This window comes from Plasmodium berghei (assembly GCF_900002375.2).
Source record: "Plasmodium berghei ANKA genome assembly, chromosome: 10".
NCBI lineage: Eukaryota > Apicomplexa > Aconoidasida > Haemosporida > Plasmodiidae > Plasmodium > Plasmodium berghei.
Window position 1 is genome coordinate 1607993 of NC_036168.2, and position 18063 is coordinate 1626055.

Here is an 18063-nt window from a genome sequence, read left to right on the forward strand (position 1 = left end):
AATATCACAAGTGTATCATTAAATATATCAATGTATTATAAATTATATTAAAAGCCTATTTGTGTAACAAATTTCCAAAAAATACATTTCATGGAAAAATTATTATATCTATATATTTTTGTAATTAAAATATTAAAAATAGTATATTTTTTAGAGAAAATATGATATTTATATCCATAAATACGTTTAATGAATATAACGAAGTTTATTCAACGGTTACATAAATGAATTCTATAAAGAATGCAAAAAATTAGTAAATGAAATAAATATCATTTTTTTTTAATATATTCATTTATTCATAAATTTTAGAACAAAAAACTAATAATATTATTATTTTTGGAATAAATATCAATTTATCATCATTATTTCAAACTAAATTTATTATTTCATTTATTTATGAATAAAGTTAAAAATGAAAGTCCGTATTTTAAAATATTTTTTTTTTTCAATTATTATTATTTTTTTTGAATACGCCAAAAACGTAAGTTACACATTATTTTATTTTATTATTAATAATATTTCATTATAGTTTTTGTATCTATTGTTTTACATTAACCTTATATCATTGTCTCATGTGTCGGTAAAGCACGTGTGTTAAGTTAAAGAAACAATTAAAATTAATTGCAAATATGTTAATAAATATTTTATTTCTTTGCAGGAACTATACTTTGTAAACGATAGAGGGATGTACCTTGAAAGGAATGTAATAAACTTTAGAAATAGTAGGATATTAGCAGATGCAGATAACCAATTTGATTTAAATGAATTTTATGAATCAACTTTGAGTCTTGCAAGTCAACTTGGTGATTTTGTTGAAGGTAACAAAGAAATAACACACCTTCGAAATATTATAGATTCACATATAAAGAAGCATAAAGAAAATGCTACATTACCCAATTTAAATAATTTAGATAAAAGAACTAAAAAGATAATTTATAAACTTCAAAAAGAATTAGAAGAAGTAAAAAAAGAGCTTGATAATAAAAGTAATAGTGAAATAATAACAAAAGTGATACAAGATAAAATAATAACTAAAACAGATGAAAATAATTATGTATCAGAATATGAATACTTTAAACAATTGAAAAATGTACGAAAGATAGACAAATTGTACAAAGGATTAAAAGTGAGGGCAATGCTGATGTTTTTTCTTTCTTTGGTGATACTACTATCAGGATCCTTTAACGTCGCATTTGTTATTATGAGTTTATTGCTTTCAGTTGAAACATTTGTTAGATCTTATCAATACATTAAATTACTCTTTAAAGTATATAAAATTCCCCGAAAATTAAAAACATCAAAATAACACTTTTTATTATATATGTTTAAATGAATAAAAATAATATATTTAATATTTTATGGCATAAAAAGTTACACTTTTTACATTTTATATAATAATTAAATATAATTTAATTGCTTGTTATATTATTATATATTTTAATTTGATATATAATCACGTTGTATAATTAATTTACCTGTGTTTGTCGCTTTCAAAAACTCATTTATCCTTATTTTCATGCACATATATTATGTATTAATGAGTTTTTAATGTACTATTTTTTAGCTAGTATTTATAATTATTTTAAATAAACTAATTTAAGTACACTTATTGATAAAATTATAAGTTATATTGATGGTTCAAATTTAGGTTTAGAGTTGCGTTTTGGAGAACTTGTATTTTGGGTCATGGTCCTGTACTGTGGGTTATAGTTTTGCTCTATGGAATCGGTGTTTTGGGTTAGGGTTATATTTTTATTAATTTGTTTATAATTTGATCATATTTATTTGTCTATAAATGGTGATTAAATATACAAGTCATCCCTATATGTTTAATCTCAAGCTGAAGTCTAAATATGCAACCAAAAAAGGGGTATCGTCATCAATATGAAAAGGGACGCATAACATTTTTTCATAAGTTATAATATATATAATTGAGTGTCAATATCGATTTAATATGGTTAAAATAAAATCTCACATTGCATATATTAATATATATGTTGACTATATATGAATTAATATTATTCTATATCAGGGTTGTCTATTATATAAAGCTTGTTAATCAGGGACTATAATGAATTATGAATAACATAATATATTTCTTTATTTGATGAACATTATATTTAGTAAAGTTTATAAAGTGTGTTACAAATACTTTAATTTAAATTATATTATACCAACTTAACTGTAATAATAGCATTATATATGAGGCTGAGAGCGAATTATAGTAAAATTCATTTTGAATATTCATCTACATTACAATATATATTCGGATTAATATGTGTGTTTTTAATATTAATTAAACATATTACAAATATATAATAGGTAATCATAAAATAAGATACATAAATACTGGTCGAGAATCGACAATATAACATTGTCTATAAAATATTATTATGCTTTTAATATTTTTAGTAATACATAAAAAATCGAACTATATATACAATATTTTTTAAGTTTTAATTGTAGTTACTATTATCTTTTTATATTTCCTTTACATTTGTATTAAAATTAATTAGTATTAATAGAAATTGCTTTATATGCCATAATTTATTTATCATAAGATATAATAATAGATTAATAACTATTCATTTTTAAACTTCGTAGTTTTGAGGTATAAATAAATTATATTTTAAAATAATTAAAAAAGTAAAATATAAGTATAATAATAAAATTTAATGTTATAGTTTGTTCTAATAATTTTTCTAATAATTATAAATAGTATGATATATAGAATAGCGTTATTGTTCTAATATATATATAACATTTTATCAAACACTAAGCACTAAATATATCAAATTCGGAAACATATAAAATTATATATTAATGTAAAGTATATATAAAAAGTATGTAATAATTAATTTAATTTGAACTAATAATATTTTTATTAGGTTATTATATATATAAAAACTCTAAATTTATAATTTAAATATATTGTTATTACGAAATGATATGTTCTAAAATGTTATACTTTAAAACAATGAAACAAGGAAAAATACTAATTGGATTAAAGTATTCCTCTTGAGCGAATTAATTATCTCATTGTACTATACATTTATGTATCATTAGTAACAACAATAACAATATTAGGCTAATATATTATTTTATTTGATAGACTGCATGGGTATAAATTCATCACATATATGATTATAGATATGATAAGATTATAATTGTATGCATACAAGATCAAATGAAATATTATAATATTTATTTAAGTAAGCTTTAATGCGATAATATTAGAATCAACACTACCAAGCAAAATAATATTAATAATTATAGTCTTCTTAAAAATATTGTTTTTCATCACAAAACTAAATATAGTTTATTATAAAATATAAAAGCAAACTATATATTTAGAAAAATAATAGTTCTAAGTTATTTTTAATGTATACATTAATTGAAAGTTTGAATGGTGAAAAATATAATTAAACTACGTAGAATAAGTAAATCTTATATGGGTACATATTTGTCTTAAAAAATAATATTTCCCTTATCTCTCCTATCTAAAATGTAAATATAGAAACCTAATTACGCATAGTTTTATATTATACTTTAAAATTTGCATAAAACTTATTTATGTGTTAATATTTAACATTTAATATGCATTATTTTAAAAACAATCCACATTTAAAGACTTATTTAAGTTTATAAATAGTATAATAAATACAGTTTCAGTGCTAATTGCCGTTTTAAACCGTGGGAAAGATGTGCACAATATATTATAAAATTACACAATATGGTATATTTTTAAATTGAAATATATAGAAATAAAAATAAAGTTATTGAAAATGCTAAAATATAATTGGAGTGCATATATATTAATTAAAAATAATATTAAAATTATGTGTATCAATTAAAAAAGGTAACAATGCAGCTTATTTTGTAAATGTTATAATTTTAGATTAAACTATATTATATATTATAAGAAATAAGTATATAAAAATTTAATATATTTTAAAAAAATTATATTTATATACTTTTAAGGATTCTAGTAATAATAGAACTTTTTATTTTTTAGATATATACAGTATTTATGTTTTAGAAAAAGTTTTACTAAAAAAGGAAATGCTATAGGTATTTTATGTTCAAGCATACTTTAAATTCATTATAAAAGTATATTCATTTTTATAATAAAGTTATATCATATGTTAGTAAGAATAACATTTTTTGTATAAAATTCATTATATATATATAGATTTAATCAAAAGTGTATTAAGCAACCCTCTATTTAATGTAATTTAGCTAATTATGATAAACAGTAATAAAACGTTTCTTAGTAATAATATTATTTTATTATCCTATATTAATTTCATTATTGAAAAACTTATAATATATTTAACTACAGACAATTGATATTTATTGGGTTAAAGTATTTGCGCCACATATTGGGGACAGTGTATATAAAAACACCATGATTCTATTCAATTTACAAATCAAAAATAAAATCCCATTATAATGAATGACTTTGTGGTATATGAATTTTTTAATAATAATAATAATTTTCTTTACATTTTTTTGATATATGTATCATATATATCATTAGACTTTATTTTAATAAAATTTGTAACCATTCGCGTTTTTATTAATTGTTTTTAAATGATTTCTTAGTGTAGAAGATTCATTGCTGTAAAAAACTCGATTTTCGATCAATTGGACAATAAAGGAAGCTATAAATTTATTAATGAAAATAATTTAAATGGGTATTGTACTAGTAATAGATGTGACGGTGATCTTGAAAAAATTAATGCTGGATGTTTATTTTTGTTTGATGCATTATTTAAGAATTATTCTGTGTTTAAGAAACATAATAACATCAATATTGTTGATTACATTATCATATGGTTAAGTTATATGTTAAACCTAAAGGAACAAGCAGGAAATATGAACAATATACAATATTTTTATACTACATATATAAATAATGATAAATACAAAAATACTATAACCGATGTTACAGAGTATAAAAATTATAAGGATCTTATAGATAAAACAAATATGATGAATATGGATATTAAAGATATATCTAAATTTTATGATGCATTTAGTACATTATGTATGATGTATATTGAATTTAATGAAAAAAGTCCAAATTGCAAGAAATATGTGGAAGAAGCTAAAAAGTTTGTTAAAAAATACGAACAACTTAATGGAAATTCTAATATTACTGGAAATAGTTCATATAATAAAATATTATCTACTTTATCAACTGATTATAATAATTTTAAAAATAAATGTATTAGCAATGGCATTAATTGCACAAATTTTCCATCCCTTCCAACAATAGAGCCAAAACAACCTCATGTACAAAGTTCTGGAGATAGTTATGAAAAAAGTTCTGGAGATAATTATAAACAAACTTCTGAATATATTTATGGGCAAACTTCTGAAGTTACATCATCAAGTTCGCCGATAGGAAACAAATTATTTACAGTTTTATCGATATTTGGTGCAATAGCATTTTTTTTAGGAATTTCTTATAAGGTAAATAATAAGGAATTAAAAAATTACTTTAATTATATATATATCCAAACGTTAACAAAAAAATATGATTTATTAACATTTTATATTAGTATTCGTTATTTGGATTTCGGAAACGAGCTCAAAAACAATATTTAAGAGAAAAAATAAAAAATATAAAGAAGAGAATGAATCATTAATATATGATTCGAAGGGTATCGACTATTTCAGGAATAGTAATAATGATTGATGCATTTTAAGAAACTGTCTATTTGAAAATAAGCAATTTTTGCGTAATTTTTATATAACTTTTATGTAGTGGTAGGATTAAGTCTTATATTGTATTTAATTTTTTACAATTTGAACACTAATTAAATATATATGCCAGCCCGGATGTTTAATCACGATATGAAGTTCAAAAGCCTAATTATGCAACCAAAAATGGATATAAGCTAATATGAAATGGTTTGATAAAATTTTTTCATAAGTTATAATATATTAAATTGATTGCTAATACATATTTAATATATTTAAAGTAAAATAATTATATTACATATATTAATATATATATTGACTATATATTAATTCATATTATCCTATATCATAACTGCCTATTATATAAAGCCTTTTAATCAGGGACTATATTGAATTCTGTATAACACATTATGTTTCATTATTTGATTAGAATTTTATTTAGTAAAACTTGTTATTTATGCCACTATTACTTTAATTTAAATCATGTTATCCAACTAAACTGTAATAATAGATAATCATAAAATATAGATGTATAAAATATCGACTGAGAATCAATAATACAACGTTATTTATAAAAGTCATTTTATGCATATAAGATTTTTACTAATACATAAAAAATACACTATATATATATATATATATATAATAAATTTATAAATCATAAATATATATAATAATCACTTTTTTCATTTCAATACTTTGCATTTATATTATTGTTTTAATTTATATTGATAGAACTACTTATATATATATTAATTTATTTACTATAAAGACATAGTAATAAATTAATCACTATTAATTTTTAAATTTTATATTTTGAGGTATAAATAAATTACGTTTAAAATAGTTAAAAAATAAAATATAAGTATATTAATAAATTTTCATATCATATTTTGTTCTAATAATTATAAATAATGATAGATAGAATATCGTTATCATTATATGTCTATACATATATACTAATAAAATATTATACCAATAACTAATATTGAAATATTGTTTTATTGTGAAACCTTCATATAATTAAATATTAATTTTATTTAAAAGACAGATAATAATACATTATAAAGGCATCAATGTTATATATTTGTTAAAGATTCAATTGGGGATATGTGGTTTTATATTATAAAAAATTGGATAAATAAAGAAAATGATAAAGACTCAATTCATGTTAAATTTCATTTTATTATTCCATATTAATGTGTATCATATTATTAGTGTTTATTGAATAATGACTTTTTAATCTAAAACAGCATTACGTTATCATAGAATTAATAAAATATATCATTTTTAATAAATTATTTGAATGCATATGCATTGATAACTATAGCAGTAGAATATATAAGATAAAACTGAACAATGCAGAACATTTAACGAATATTTATCTAAGTTTATATATTAAAAGAGCAAATATGTCTTATCTCTCTCCTCTTAAAGGACAATATAACAATATAATCAAACATAGTTTTATATTATGCTTTAAAGTTTGCATCAATACTTATTTATGTGCTATATATTTAATATTAACTAAGTATTATTTTAAAAACTATTTATATTCATAGACTTATTTAGGCTTATAAATAGCTTAATAAATATTGGATCAGTGCTAATTTTTGCTTTAACAGTGGGTAAATATGCAAAATATATTATAACATTGCCCAATAAAGAATACTTATAAATTGGAATTTGTAGGAATAAAAATAAAGTTATCGGACTCATTAAAATGAATTATGAATTTATATATAATCATTAAAAAATATATATAAATTTATGTAATTTGATAGAAAATGGAACGTGTGACTTAATTCAAAAATATTATAATTTTAATAAAACAGTGGTATATAGTATTAGAAATAAATATATTAGAAATATTTATTTATACAGTTTTAAAAATTATACTAATAATATATTTATTAATTTTTACATATTTGCAGGTTCATGGGTATAAATTTATTTATTAAAGCATGAGAAACAAATTTGTATTTTTCTACATTGAGACATAAGGGGATGTATTTTAAACTCATTGCAAAATTCCTTAAAATTTTATAATAAAATTATAATGGATATTATTAATAATCATGAATTTTAGCATAAATTATGTTATACATATGACCAAAATATATTATCTCCAATTTAAGGCGGTTTAGCTAATCTCAATAAATTATATATAAAATTACTATTGTATTATTACTTTACATTAATTTTAAATTAATATAAAAATAAAATGAGTTTAACTACAGATAATTGTTATATACAGAATACAAGTTTGCATCCCTTATTTTGATGCAATGCATGTGAAATTAAAATGATGTACTTAATTTATTGTTCAAAAATAAATTTCCAATATGTTAACTAGTAAAGTGGTACATACAATTTTTTGAATAAAAATGTTTGTTATTACAAATTTTTGATATTTTATTATCTATAAATTAATAATATGTTCATTTTAATAGACATTTTTATTTTACTTTTTAAAACGGTTTCTTAGTGTGGAGAATTTGATACTTTTTGGAAGCTTTTCCCCGATGATTTAACTAAATCTGGAGAATATGATTTTAAAGGTGAATTGCTCAAGAAATACTGCCCTGATGAAAACTGCAATAACGATATCGATAAGATGAATGCTGGATGTTTATGGTTATTTAAACAATTTTATGAAAATTCATATAATTTTTCGAGTAATGCAAATGAAAATATGAATATTGTTACATACATTATGACATGGATAATTATAAGTTAAATAAAAAATCACAAGACGGAATCGCCACATTTAACAATTTTTATAATAGACATGTAAAAAATAATGATAAATATAATAAATTTATAAATGATCCCAATAAATGTGCAAATCTTAAGGAAATCATAGATGGACAAAAAGATTTGTTTAATATTAATATTGTAGATTTGTCTAAATTTTATGATGCATTCAAATTATTATGTAATATGTATGGTAGTGTTGAAACGGATGCAGATGACAACACACTGTTAAACAATGCAACTATTTTTGTTAACAAATATACAGATTTCAACGATTACTATAATATTGAAAATACCACTCAGTCAAATATTGTCTGTTTTATTAACTGATTATAATAAATTAAAAACTGATTATTCTGGAAAAATTGAAATTCTAAACAATTCCCAAATCTTCCAACAGAAAAAGCAACAAAACCATTTTCACGAAGTTCATCTATAAAAATTTCAATAATCCCAATGACATTTATTTTTTCCCTATTACTTATCTATTTAGGAATTACGTATAAGGTAATTAACAAATCAAATGAAAATATAATATTTAAAATATATATCATCACTACAAAATTAACAATTGTTTTTTACTATTTTTATATTAGCATTCATTATTTGACTTTCGGAAAAGGCTTCAAAGACTCAATTTAAGAATCAAAAAATAAAGAGGAAAATAAATCATTAATATATTATTCAGATGACATCAATTAATATAATTAAGAGATGTCATATTTGGGGATAGTTAGTTTTTGCTGAAAATTATTTGATTTATAAGAATAATTAAATAATATAATCAATAATATATAATGTTATATATGTATAGTTATAATATTTTTGTACTGCTTTTGTATAATTTTTAAACAGTTTTTATTTTATGGGCCAGGGTTATGTTTGTAGATCCCATATTCGGGTTAGGGTTAAGTGTTGTATTGCATTTAATTTTTTATAATTTGATAACATTTATTAGTTTAAAGAATTGCTTTAATTATATATAGGAAATAAATTATTAAAAATATGTATAGGATAAGCTATAGTTTTTAATATTTATATTAAGTCTAAATATGTAAGAAAAAATGAGGATGAATATTACTCTGAAAAGGAGCAATAATGAAGTATATTTTTATAAATTATTAGAATTGAATTTCGTGTTAATATAACTTAATGTTAAATGTGTTGAACTATTTAATTTTTATATTTTATTGTTAATTAGCGGTTAATGGCTTATGGTGAAATTGATCAAATATTGGAATCGATATAGAAAGATGGTTCCAAAATATCGATTTCTTCCTCGAAGAAAACGTTGATTTAAATAATTACAATATTTAATATGAACAACTAAGGGGGGAAATTGGAAAAAAATAATTTATTATTATTTCCTCCATCAGTGACACCTGAATCGAATGATAAATGGAATAAGTGAAGGAGGGATTAATTTAAATGGAATAGAAGTATAAAGTACTATTTGGAGAAATATATTTAAAGCAGGTAAGCTACGTTAAAGGTATATTTATTTTGATACATATTATTTTAGGAATTAGTATAATATTTTAAAAATATTTGTCCACTTGAAAATGTTATATATTTTGGTGATTTTTACGTTAGTGTTTGTGTTAGTATTTGTGAGTTTTGGGAAGAAGTGGAAATAAGGAAAAAATATGATAAATGTCGTGAATTGAGTTGATGAGAAAATGCGATTATTAAATATATGCAAACTTATGCAAACATATCATGCACAGTTATTAATTTTTTGTTTACAGAAGGAAAAACAATTATTTATATGATAAATTTAATTAACTTATATTTAAGTCAAATTAAAAAATATATAAATTTAAATAATAATAAATAATAAACTTGCCTATTCATATAAAGAAGTATTATGTATATATGATATATGCCAAGAATTTGCTTCTTATTTTATAATAAAACATAAAGAAATTTTCTATATGGTGAAATTCTCTATTATAACTGAATTATAATATTTATTTGACTTAATTATTATTTATAAAAGTCAAAATATTGTAGTGTTTAAATACAAAAAGGGTCTTAACATCTGTTAAATGAATATAATGAAAATAAAATTTAATAGTATTAAGTGTATTTCATTTTTCGACTTGAGATAAAAATAAATTGGTATCTCATTCAATATATTGGTTCTATATGTATTATTTTTGTGATTTAATATTATAATTTGATTATTTGTTTGAGTTACATTTGAAAATATGAATATTTTATATTATTTTAATAAAAATAATATATTTGATGTTGTATGTTCAGAGATATATTTATAAATAAAATTATTACATACTAATATATAAAAAAAAATATTTTTACACAAAAATGGTAAATAAAGTGGAGAATATTATTAATTAATACTTAAAATTGGAGAAATATTATTAATTAATACTTAAAATTGGAGAAATATTATAATAAAATATAATAAATTAGAAACGATTTAAATGTAAATATCAATGGTGCTTTGCTAATGTTTTCATTATGTGTTTGTATTTATTCATATAAAAAAATATATCCAATATTTTATTATTTTAATAGATATTTATTAATGTGTTCATATGTAAACAATAATAGGAAAATATAAGTTTATAAAATATTAAAAACGTACCACTAAAATCACCAACGTATTATAAATTATATTAAAAGCCTATTTGTATACCAATTTTCCAAAAAATATATTTTATGGAAAATTATTATATACATATATTTTTTTATAATTAAAATATTAAAAACGGTGTATTTTTTAGAGAAGAGTTAATATTTCTTTGAAAAAAACATAATATATATATCCATAAACAATTTTAATGAAATAACGAAATTTATTATAACAATTACATTAATTAATTTTACAAAAAGTGTAAAAAGTTAATAAATAAAATAAATTCGTTTTTTTTATAAATATATTCATTTATTCATAAATTTTAGAACAAAAAACTAGTAAATATTACTATTTTGTGAATAAATATCAAGTTACCGACATTATCTCAAACTACATATATTAGTTCATTTATTTAATAAATAAAGGTAAAAATGAGAGTCAGTATTTTAAAATATGTTCTTTTTTCAATTATTATTTGTTCTTTTGAATATTCCAAAAATGTAAGTTACACTTTATTTTCTTTTATTATTAATAATATTTCATTATAGTTTTCGTATCTATTTGTTTCACATTAACCTTATATTATTGTCTCATGCATTGGCAAAACACTTATGTTAAGTTAAACCAACAATTAAAATTGGTTATATATGTGTTAATATTTCATTTATTTTCAGGAACTATACTTTGTAAACGATAGAGGGATATACCTTGAAGGGAATGTAATAAATTTTAGAAATAATAGGATATTATCATATATAGATAACGAATTTGATTTAAATGAATTTTGTCAATCAACTTTGAGTCTTGCAGATCAATTTAATGATTGTAATGATAGTAACAAAGAAATAGCATACCTTCGAAATATTATAGATTCACATATAAAGAAGCATAAAGGGAGTAATACATCACTTGATTTAAAAAATGTAGATAGTAAGACAAAAAAAATAATTAATGGACTTCGAAAAGAATTAGAAGAATTAAAAAAACAGATTTCTGATAAAACGAATGGTGAATTAGCAATACAGCCGATAAATGATAAAATAATAATAAAAAAAGATGGAAATAGTTCTGTATCAGAACATGAAGACTTTAAAAAATTTGAAATTAATGAAAATAATAAAATTACATCAAATAATCATCATATAAAGTTAGTATTTAATAAAAAAATTAGAAAAGAAGTAATCAAAGCCACCCTGTCGTATTTTACATTTTTAACAATTGCTATTTCGATACCAATAACAGGATTGTTTAGCTTAACGATACTACTTATACCGTCTGGACTTTCCATATTTTTTTTCATTTGTAGACTTATTAAATGTATCTTTAAATTAGAAAAAATATCAAAATAACCGCTTTTTATTATTATGCTTTATTATAGATGCTTAAATGACTAGAAATAATATAATTAATATTTTATGCCATAAAAGTTATACTTTTTACATTTTATATTTTAATTAAATATAATTTAATTGTTTGTTATATTATTATATATTTTAATTTGATATATAACCACGTTATATAATTAATTTACCTGTGTTTGTAGATTTCAAAAACTCATTTGTCTATTTTCATCCACATATATTATGTATTAATGGATTTTGAATCACATTATATAATTAATTTGCCTGTGTTTGTAGCTTTCAAAAACTCATTTGCCCTTATTTTCATGCACATATATTATGTATTAATGGATTTTGAATATACTAATTTTTAGTTAGTATTTATAATTATTTTAAATAAACAAATTTAAGCACACTTATTAATAAAATTATAAGCTATATTGATGGTTCATATTTAGGTTTAGAGTTGCGTTTTGAAGAACTTGTATTTTGGGTCATGTCCCTGTACTGTGGGTTATAGTTTTGCTCTATGGAATATATTCTTTGGGTTAGGATTATATTTTTATTAATTTGTTTATAATTTGATCATATTTATTTGTCTATAAATGGTTATTAAATATATATACTATTCCCATATGTTTAATCTCGAAATTAAGTCCAAATATTTACCACCCAAAGGAGCATATCCATTAATACGAAAAGGTTTGCATAACATTTTTTCCATAAAGTGTAATATTGATTTAATATGATTAAAATAGCATATTGAATATATTAATATTGATATTGACTATATATGAATTCATATTATATATATCATAATTATTTATTATATAAGATTTATTAACCCAGAGTTATATTGAATTATGCATATCATAATGTATTTCTTTATTTAATGAAACATTTAATTTAGTAAACTTATTATTTGTATCATATTTGTTTTAATTTAAATCGTATTTTGATAACCGAATAATATAATAATTTTATATATTAGAGTATAAATTATAATTAGATTCATTGGGAACAATTGTCTACATTATAATATAGCTTCAGGTTAATGAGTATTTTTTATTGTTAATTAAACATATTACTAATATATAATAGGTAGTCATAAAATACAGATGTATAGAATATCGATCGAAGCTCGACGATGCAACGATATCTATAAAATATGTTTTATGCATCTAGCATTATTAATAATAAAATAAAAATCGCACTACATGTACAATATTTTTATAAGTTTTAATTGTGCACTATTCCTTTTTTATGATTCCTTTATATTTGTATTAAAATTAATTAGTATTAATAGAAGTTGGTTTATACGCTTTAATTTATTTACCATAAGGTATACTATTAGATTAATCATTATTAATTTTTAAACTTTATAGTTTTGAGGTATAAATAAATTATATTTTAAAATAGTTAAAAGAAAAATATAAGTATATTAATAAAATTTAATGTTATAGTTTGCTATAATACTTATAAACAATTTGGTATATAAAATTAGCGTTATTGTACTAATATATACAATATTGTATCAATGACTAAAACCGAAATATGTTAATTTTGGGAAATATATACAATTATATATTAATTCAAAGTATATAGAAAAACTATTTAATAATTAATTTAATTTGAATTAACAATTTTTTATTAGGTTATATAAATACAAATTAACATATATATAATTTAAATATATTGTTATTGCGAAATAATATGTTCTGAAATAATTTAAAAACTATGAAACGAGGAAATATTATACATTAATTTAAAGTATTTTTATTAAACGCATTAATTATTCCGTTGTACTATACAGTGATATAGCAGTAACAATAATAATAGTAATAACAATATATAAACGTATTAAATATGAACAAATATATTATGTTAAATTGATACATTATGTGGGCATAAATTCATTATATATATTATTAAACTTCTAATAAGACTAAAATTGTATACATACACAACCAAATGAAATATTACAATTTTGATTTAGTATTTTTTAATGTGCTAATATTAGAATTAACTCTATAAAGCAAAATAATATTAATGATTCTAGAGTTTACTTAAAAATATAGTTTTTCATCATAAAACTAAATATATTTTATTATAATGTATAAAAACAAACTATATATTTAGAAAATAATTCTAAGGCATTTTTAATGTATACATGAATTGAAAGCTTTAATGGTAGAAAATGTAATTAAACTATGTAAAATAAATAAATATTATATGGGTACATCATTGTCTCAAAAAAGTATAATTCCCTTATCTCTCCTATCTAAAATGTAAATATAACAATTTAATTACGCATATTTGTCTATAATACTTTATAATTTACATCAATACTTATTTATATATTAATATTTACTAAGTATGATTTTAAAAACAATATGCATCCAAAGGCTTATTTAATATTATAAATAGCATAATAAATGCAATTCAGTGCTAATTATCGTTTTAAACCGAGGAAAATATGTGCAAAATATATTATAAAATCATCCAATAAGGAATATTTCTAAATTAAAATATATAGGAATACAAATAATGTTATAAGACTCATTAAATGAATTATTAATTTATCCACATTAAATAAAAATAATATTATAATTATGTAATTTGCATAGAAAATGGAGCATTCAACTTAATTTGTAAATATTATAATTTTAATAAAATATTGATATATATTATAAGAAACAAGTATATAAATATTTAATATATTTAAAAAAAATTATATTTATATACTTTTAAAGATTATAGTAATAATAACTTTTTTAATTTTTTATATTTTTGCAGTATTTAAGTTTCAGGGCATTGTTTATGTTCTATATTAAATCATATGTATAAGAAACTATATTATAAATTTATTATAAAATTATATTCATTTTTATAATAATGCTCATATGAGTGTTATTATGGATAACATTTTATTAAAAATTGTATTATATATACATATGATAAAACATGTATTAAACACCCTAAGACAAGGTAATTTATCTAACTATCATAACAAAAATACAATATTCTTTTAGTAATAATATTATATTATTATTATATATTAATTTTAAATTGAAATTAATAATAATAAAAATATTTTTATCTACAGATAATTGCTGTATATAGGGTTAAATAATTGTATTACCTATTTTAGTATATATATATAATATCCCCTTAACCTAGAGATTATAAATTATATTCCATCATAATGAATGATGATCTAGTATATACACTTTTTTATATTATATTTCCTATAAACTTCATTAAGCTTTATTTTAAAAGCATTTTCTTAATACATATGTTTATCATTTTTTTTTAAATGGTTTCTTAGTGTCAAAAATTTGATCTTTTGAGGATGCATTTACCTGCTGAATTAGGCGGAACCGCAAATTTTGAATTTAAACAAATTACAAATTTCGATAAGTACTGCCCTAATGGAGACTGCAATACTAATCTCGAAAAAATTACAATTGGATTTTTATGGTTACTTGAACACTGCTATTTTATATCCAAAGGTAGAAGCTATAATGAAGATAATACTAATGCATTTTTTCTACATATGATTTCGTGGTTTAGTTATAAATTAAAGCAAAACTCAGAGCACAGTTCCACCAAAATAAACGATTTTTATACTAATCATGTAAATGATAATGATAAATATAAAAAATTTAGAGATGATTCCAGTAAATTTACGGATCTTAAGGAATTCATAGATGAACGAAATGATTTTCTGAATATTAATATTGAAGATATGTCTAAATTTTATGATGCATTTAAACTATTATGCAGTATGCATGGTAATATTGCAAAGAATCAAACAGGCAATAAACTGTCAAATAATGCGAATGATTTTGTTAAAAAATATACAGAGCTAAACAATATATATAATATTGAAGGTACCCTGCATAGTCAAATATTGTCTGCTTTATCAACTGATTATGATAATATAAAAAAGAAATGTAGCAATATTCAATCTCTTCCAGATATAAAAACAACACAAAATTCTGTAAAAAGTCCTGAACAAAATGGACAAAGTTCTGAACCAATTTCTGCACAAGCTTCTGAAGTTACATCATCAAATTCGTCGATAGGAAACAAATTATTTACAGTTTTATCGATATTTGGTGCAATAGCATTTTTGTTGGGAATTTCTTATAAGGTAAATAATAAGGAATTTTAAAATAATTTTCATTATATATATGCAAACGCTAATAAACAAATCATACGTTTCTTAACATTTTATATTAGTATTCGTTATTTGGATTTCGGAAACGAGCTCAAAAACAATATTTAAGAGAAAAAATAAAAAATATAAAGAAGAAAACTTATCATTAATATATGATTTGAAAAGTAGTGACTATTTCAGGAATAGTAATAATGATTTATATATTTTAAGAAACTGTCTATTTAGAAATAAGTAACTTTTACATAATTTTATATAGTTTTTATGTTGTGGGTTAGGGTTAAATGTTATATTGTATTTAATTATTTATAATGTGAACACTAATTAAATATATATACTATATCCGTATGCTTAATATCGAGAAGTAGTTCAAACGATCAAATATTCAACCCCAAAATGGATATAACCATTAATGTGAAAGGGGGTGTATAACATATTTTCCATAAAACACAATATATACAATTGAGTGTTCATTCCGATTTAATATGATTAAAATAAAATATCTATATTGCATATATTAATATAGATATTGACTATATATGAATTCATATTATTCTATATGATAATTGCCTATTATATAAACCTTGATAACCCAGAGCTATATTGAATTATGCATATCATAATATGTTTCTTTATTTGATGAAAATTTTATTTAATAAAACATATGATTTATATCATATTTATTTTGATTTAAATCGTGTTATACAACTGAATTGTAATAATAGATATTCATAAAATATAGATCAAATATCGACAATGTAACATAGTCTATAAATTATTATTATGCTTCTAACATTTTTTTAAGTTTTAATTGTAGTTATTATTATCTTTTTTATTTTCTTTAAATTTGTATTAAAATTAATTAGTAATAATAAAACTTTATTTATACGCTTTAATTTATTTATCATAAGGTATAACATAGATTAATCACTATTAATTTTTAAGTTTTATAGTTTTGTGGTATACATAAATTATATTTTAAAATATTTAAAAGATAAAATATAAGTATATTAATAAATTTTCAAATTATATTTCGTTCTAATAATTATAAATAATATGATAGATAGAATACGTTATTATTATATGTCTATACATATAAACTAATAAAATACTATACCAATAACTAATATTGTTTTATTGTCGAAACTTCATATAATTAAATATTAATATAAATTATATAGAAAAAATATATAATAATTAATTTTCTTTGAACTAATAATATTTATATTAGATTATTATATATACACAAACTTATAAATATATATTTTAAATATAATGTTTTTACGAGATAATATATATGTTTTAAAATATTATACTTTAAAACACAGAAAAAAGGAAAATTATTAAATGGTTTAAATTATTCCTCTTGAGTACATTAATTATTTCATTGTAGTAAACAGTGATATATCATTAGTAACAACAATAATAATATTAGATTAATATATTATGTTTATTTAATTATATTACATGGATAT

General features: G+C 19.9%; 4 protein-coding genes and 1 pseudogene across 4 annotated transcripts, besides 1 other annotated feature; all 5 read left to right on the forward strand.

Moving 5' to 3' along the window:
• Positions 1–412: 412 nt before the first annotated feature.
• PBANKA_1040300 (fam-b protein) lies at positions 413–1306 on the forward strand (the record flags this gene model as incomplete). The annotated part of the gene is made up of 2 exons (XM_034565513.1): positions 413–481; positions 659–1306. 2 exons carry the CDS (start codon positions 413–415, stop codon positions 1304–1306), a joined length of 717 nt encoding a protein of 238 aa, XP_034422202.1.
• A 3146-nt stretch (positions 1307–4452) lies between these two features.
• Positions 4453–5654, forward strand: PBANKA_1040400 (BIR protein; the record flags this gene model as incomplete). Its single annotated transcript, XM_034565514.1, has 3 exons — positions 4453–4467; positions 4606–5478; positions 5568–5654. 3 exons carry the CDS (start codon positions 4453–4455, stop codon positions 5652–5654), a joined length of 975 nt encoding a protein of 324 aa, XP_034422203.1.
• Positions 5655–8054: 2400 nt separating this feature from the next.
• On the forward strand, positions 8055–9076 carry PBANKA_1040500 (annotated as a pseudogene).
• Positions 8055–9076: a sequence feature (PIR protein, pseudogene;~BIR protein, pseudogene).
• A 2423-nt stretch (positions 9077–11499) lies between these two features.
• Positions 11500–12417, forward strand: PBANKA_1040521 (fam-b protein; the record flags this gene model as incomplete). The annotated part of the gene is made up of 2 exons (XM_034565515.1): positions 11500–11568; positions 11743–12417. 2 exons carry the CDS (start codon positions 11500–11502, stop codon positions 12415–12417), a joined length of 744 nt encoding a protein of 247 aa, XP_034422204.1.
• Positions 12418–15613: 3196 nt separating this feature from the next.
• PBANKA_1040541 (BIR protein) lies at positions 15614–16740 on the forward strand (the record flags this gene model as incomplete). Its single annotated transcript, XM_034565516.1, has 3 exons — positions 15614–15628; positions 15737–16564; positions 16654–16740. 3 exons carry the CDS (start codon positions 15614–15616, stop codon positions 16738–16740), a joined length of 930 nt encoding a protein of 309 aa, XP_034422205.1.
• Positions 16741–18063: the final 1323 nt, after the last annotated feature.